At 43.1% G+C, this 5,384-nt stretch overlaps 1 protein-coding gene across 1 annotated transcript; it reads right to left on the reverse strand.

The window, feature by feature from the left end:
* Nucleotides 1–1,364: 1,364 nt before the first annotated feature.
* LOC109296402 (hibernation-associated plasma protein HP-20-like) lies at nt 1,365–4,175 on the reverse strand. The gene is made up of 4 exons (XM_019515811.1): nt 4,129–4,175; nt 3,559–3,599; nt 3,017–3,193; nt 1,365–2,041 (listed from the first exon to the last, which is right to left on the reverse strand). The coding sequence occupies exons 1-4, from the start codon at nt 4,173–4,175 to the stop codon at nt 1,548–1,550; spliced, it is 759 nt and encodes a 252-aa protein (XP_019371356.1). The 3' UTR covers nt 1,365–1,547.
* Between the last annotated feature and the right edge of the window lie 1,209 nt (nt 4,176–5,384).

The following is a 5,384-nucleotide window of genomic DNA, read 5'->3' on the forward strand; positions in this document are numbered from 1 at the left end:
GTCACACTTGCCCCTCCCATCAGTCTCAGACCTTGTCCTTTCTCTTTTTTACCCCTTTCTCTTTCCCTTCATCTTTGACTTTGCCAACCCATTTCCAGTCTCCACACTTCCAACTTTTCATCCCAGTCTGTCTCTTTACCAAGCCAATCCTTATCTTCCCCTCTGGATTTGCTATCCTAGTCTTTTCCCGCCATTCCTTAGTCTCTTGGTTCAGCCAGTCCCATTTTACTCCTCCTAGTTACTTTGCCTAGCCAAGCCTAATTCTGTTGGCACATTCTTGCTCCTTGTCATATCTATCTGTCCTCTCCACAACTTCCTTCTCCCAATCCATGGCTTGCCCTTCCTAGTCCAAGTCCTGATTTCTTTTCCCAACAGACCTACTCTCCATTTGTGGCTCTTCATCGTATTTTATTGCCTGGTTTCCAGTTCTCCTTCCTCTTTCCCTTCCTAGCTCCCACTCCTGATCTCCTTATACAGCCTCTATCAGTATCCTTTATCTCTAGTTCATGGTCCAAGTTTTTCCCTGTTTCTGCCCTTAACTCCCTATTTCCCTGTCTCTTGTCAATCTCTAGCAGTGCCATAGCAAGGTGGGGGCAAGTGGGGCAACTGCTCTGGGTGCCAAAGTGAAGGGGCGCCAACAGGTGCTGCCCAGCCAGGGTGGGGTGCAGGACAGAGCCGAGAGTGACTCATTGGGGGGACACAGGGGAAGAGCAGCTCCCACCACTGCATGCACTCCCAGGGAAGTATGGGGGGGAGCATGTGCCCCCTGATCTCTGTGTGGGGTGGGGGCAGGCTGCTGCTGTGGGCTTTGCCCCAGGTGCCAAATTTTATTACTACGGCACTGAGTGATCTCTAGTCCTGGTCTTCTCCCCCTACAGGTTTCTTGTTCCAATCTGCTCCCTCAGGGGGTCTGAATGCTGCATTCAGTTCAGATGCTTTCTTCTTCTCCACTACCTAGGTGTCAGCCTGAGGGCACTGAGAACCTGGGGAAGGCAACATTCCTTCTCCCTGTTCTGATACCTGAGCTAGACACCAGCCTGCACCAGCTGGGAAGCAGAACAGCAGGAGAAGTTGTTCTTAGCATCGGGTGGACTCATGGGCAATTCAGACAGCATTTACCTAGAAGCTAGCTGCAAACCTCTGTTGCAAAAGACATAACCCTGACCCAAACGCTCCCCCACTATTAGATGTATAGACCTTTTTCCAAAACAGGGACTACTAAAGAGCTTATCAAAGTGAAAAAATTTCCAGAAATATTTAACATGGAATGAAGGAATAGCCCCCTTCTGAGAAACAGTTGAAACGTTTGGGCTGTAACATTCCAAAAAACAGCCTGGGGCAGTCACCACCCAAAAAATTCCAGCCCCAAAGCTATAACTTTGAAATCATAATGAAAAAAAAACAGAAAACAGGACCTAATAATGAGAAGCATTATGCAGCCTTAATAACTGATGTTCCCACCTGTGTATATAATATGATATTAAATGCTACCAGAATCTTTTGCCCTATACTCTGGGAATATTATCATCCTGGCATTCTGCAGACATCTAACTTTCAAATATCAGATAACCCAAAAAGTAGCTTGCATGTGTTGCTCCATTACTTTCCTGATGCGCTTTTAACCAGACTTTATCACCCTTCTCCAGCTTTAGGATGGTACTTCCTGACATATTTTCATAAGCTTTTAGTGTTGTCTGATATGTTCCTATTATGCCCTTGCCATTTTTCATCAAAATAATGGTTGTGGTATTCCGGTATAACTCTACATGGTATGCAAAGTAATAAACTCCAGGGATCTGGCAGGTGAAAATTCCTGTGGCCAAATCAAAATGATGCTGGTCATTATAGAGGACCTCATTAAAAATAATGGGTTGTTCAGGAGGTGGATAATTTTTGCCCAGTTTCAGAGCGAAAGCAGATTTTTGAGGAGGTGGGCATTCTCCTGGGTTTCCTTTTGGTCCAGTAGGGCCTGGTTCTCCTGTTTCACCCCTCGGTCCTAGTTTTCCTGGAGGGCCTTGTTTTCCAACCAATCCAGAGACACCTGAATAGGATTTTAAAAAAATGAAGAAGCTGATTCCATTTCATTTGCTGAACAAAGCTTGATTAAAGCCCCTAAAACTGTTTCTATTCTTTGGTTGACAATGTCCCCAGTAGATGGTCAGATAAATAAACTACAGTTTAAAATATTGTCTCACCCCCTTCCTCCCTGCAAATAAATAAAATGCCCACACATTCTGGTTAAGGGGAAACAGCCTCATCTGTATCTCTGTAGAAAGCTTAGACTTCAAATGAAGTGGAGAGTGCCATCCTTAATATGTTTGTAACTGGACATTTTCCTCTCTCTGGGGCCTCCCAAGACGGAGGTGATCAGATGGCCAGCAACAATGGAATTTATCCCCCAGCCAGAGTTAAAACAATTGCAGGGGAAGCAGCTTGCACGTATCATGTGTTTGGACTGCACTGACTCTGTGAGCAACTCATTTTAGTTCAAGCACTGCCCTAATACACCTGGTTGGGAGATTGTGGCTCTCTGCCCTAACTCTTACAGTATTCACGCACAGCCCTTCCCACAAAGAATAAACGGGTAGCCCATGTGCTAATCAACCCATTTCATGCACTCAGAAGGATATTAAAGTGGGTTGAAAGGTGATGTGAGTTGAGAGGCTTTTTACCTGCCAAAAACTTAGGAATTCTTTCATAATGGAGCAGAATGGAGCTAGGCAAAGCAGGAGAAATACAAAATCCTGAATTAACTGCTATACAGATATCTTTTACTGTACTTCTCAGCAATACATTTGGGGTTTCTATATTGTGACATACACAGAGAGGTTTATTCTTCAGAAAGCTTAAGAATTCTCCTATGCTAGTGTCAACATTTGATTTCTAAGCAACTGTTGATATGAAATTATTCTCATTGTTACTGATTATTAAATTTAAAACAACTTAAACAGGTGAAACAGTGCTATTAAACTTTGTTATTCCATGAAATGAACTCAGATTGACCCAGAGAACTTACCAGGTTCCCCTATATCTCCCTTCTGTCCTTTTTCTCCATTCAGTCCATTTTGCCCATTGTGCCCTGGACTTCCATTGTTCCCAGGGGCACCCGGAGGACCTTGGAGACACTGTTGAAGAACATGCTTTTCTTCTAATGCCACTATTGCAGTGAGAGAGAGCGCCAAAATCCAAATGTCTGGAGCAGGAGAAAAATGAAAGCCATTCCTTGGAGATTTTCAGTGGAGTTTGGAGAAAAAGTAGTACAAAGCAAAGCGTTTAGATTGGTGTTCCACTTACCTACTTGTGAACTGCACAGTATGTCATGAACTAGGTATGCAAAGGGGGAAAAGGTCTAACATCATGATGCTCTTGCACATTTACGCAAAGAATGCCAAATACGAAGGAGGAACTACCTCCTACCATTGAAGGAGGCAGGGTAAAAGTAATCGCAGAACAGCACTGCTACTGACTCTAGACTCCCTAAACCTATTGACTGTTCCCTTTCCCCATTAAGAGTGAAATCCTGGTCCCACTAAAGTCACTGGCATACTTCCCATTTACTTCGATAAGGCTGGAATTTCACTACAGACATCTGGCCTATACTAGCACAGTAAGAAACAAGCAATTACATTCTCACAAAAAACATAGCTGTTGCTACTGTATTGTACACATTCATAGAGGTATTATTATTCCTGTCCTGGGACTGAATCAGGTGGAATATTTTTAGAAACTGTTTTGGTATAGAGTACCTCTTTCTCTACTTACTGCCTTTCTGCTGCTGGGAGCATTAAAAGGCAGTTAAATCTACCTCATTCATTTAAATGAGGGCCAGATACCCATCTCATATAGCAGTTTTACACTAGTAGAATTCCACTGATGTCAACGTGGTTGCCCTTGGCTTTCACTGCATGAGAAGAAATCAAGCCACATATTTCTGAAAGAACCACATACCTGATAAATACATGCTCTGGGTTTGTCACCTCTCCCGTGTCTCCTTCAATAACCTCGCTCTTGGTTCACTGCGTTCTTTCTCACAGATTTTTGTAAGACCCCTCCTATGACTGATCAGCATCTTTTATTGTTGTTTCATACACCCACAACCCTTGTGTCACTGTCTGTTCTTGTACTCACTTTCCAACCAATAAGATATTTTTCCTGTTTGCATCCTGTTTCCTCATAGTTACCCTTGGGTGGAGTGTCCCAAGACTGCTTTGTTTCTTCCCCTAATTGCTGTAATTTAAAAAAACAATAAACACAGCAGGCTGTATCTAATACAATATTTTTGGCTATTCTAATTGTTGTCTTATATGTTGGCCCAAATCAATCCTGATCCAATTCTGCTGAAGTTAATGCTGTTGCAATAAGGGAAAATGTGGCCATTTTTCTAATTGTTCTGCCAGCTGTTGCTGTGGGTTATGCTCTGGGAGGTGGAAAGTGGAACAAATGGGCTATCCAGAAAAAAAAACAAAGTGGTTTAGCCAGCTGGAGAATAGATTATTATCTAGGAATGCAGAGACTTAGATATATATCTATAACAGCTTATGTCAATTCACAAGCCTGTTTGGCAGCTGCCTTTATTGCACTTACTGGGCACGTCTACACATGTGCATTTACTGTTCAGTAACCAATATTACTGCACACTATGGGTGCACATCTACACCTGCACACCCACACTGTGCAGTAAATATGGTGACTTACACCAGCTTGAGCATAAATTTGATACCTGCATCATGACTTGGGAATAACTACTCCCACACACAGTGTAAATGCACTTTAGCACCTGCATGTATAGACACCGGCCTATTCCCGCTTATTGAGCAGTAAATTTAAGCCCTTGTAAATGCATGTGCAGACACACCCACTGTGTTTCCTGGGTCGGGGAGAATAGTTATATACAAGAAAAACTATTCATGAGACTTTGACCCACCACAAAGTCCTCAGATAAATTACGCTAATTATATTTATCTTTTTTTAATACTCATTATTTATTAATTTATTTATTTCATAGATTTCATAAATTTCATAACATTAGGGCTGGAAGGAACCTCAGAAGATCATTGAGTCCAGCCCCCTGCCCGAAGGGCAGGAAGTCAGCTGGGGTTATAGGATCCCAGCAAGATAAGCATCTAATTTGCTCTTGAAGGTGTTCAATGTAGGTGCTTGAACCACCTCCAATGGCAGACTATTCCAGACCTTGGCGGCTTGGACAGTAAAGAAATTCTTCCTTATGTCCAGCCTGAAATGGTCTTGCAGTAGTTTATAACCATTCGACCTAGTCATCCCTTGGGGCACTCTGGTGAACAAACGTTCCCCCAGATACTGGTGGTCACCTCTGATAAACTTGTAGGTGGCCATCAGATCACCCCTGAGCCTGCGCTTTTCCAGGC

The sequence above is a fragment of the Gavialis gangeticus genome, unplaced genomic scaffold (assembly GCF_001723915.1).
Source record: "Gavialis gangeticus isolate Ggan-Ray unplaced genomic scaffold, GavGan_comp1, whole genome shotgun sequence".
Lineage (NCBI taxonomy): Eukaryota > Metazoa > Chordata > Crocodylia > Gavialidae > Gavialis > Gavialis gangeticus.

Excerpts from the sequence above, each read along its gene's own strand:
- LOC109296402 (XM_019515811.1), bottom strand. The coding sequence starts at position 4,175 with ATGAGGAAACAGGATGCAAACAGGAAAAATATCTTATTGGTTGGAAA. Across the intron at positions 3,194-3,558 it reads GAAATTCCAGCCTTATCGAA|ACATTTGGATTTTGGCGCTC; the intron begins GTAAATGGGAAG and ends CTCCTGCTCCAG. Across the intron at positions 2,042-3,016 it reads GGGAGATATAGGGGAACCTG|GTGTCTCTGGATTGGTTGGA; the intron begins GTAAGTTCTCTG and ends AATCCTATTCAG.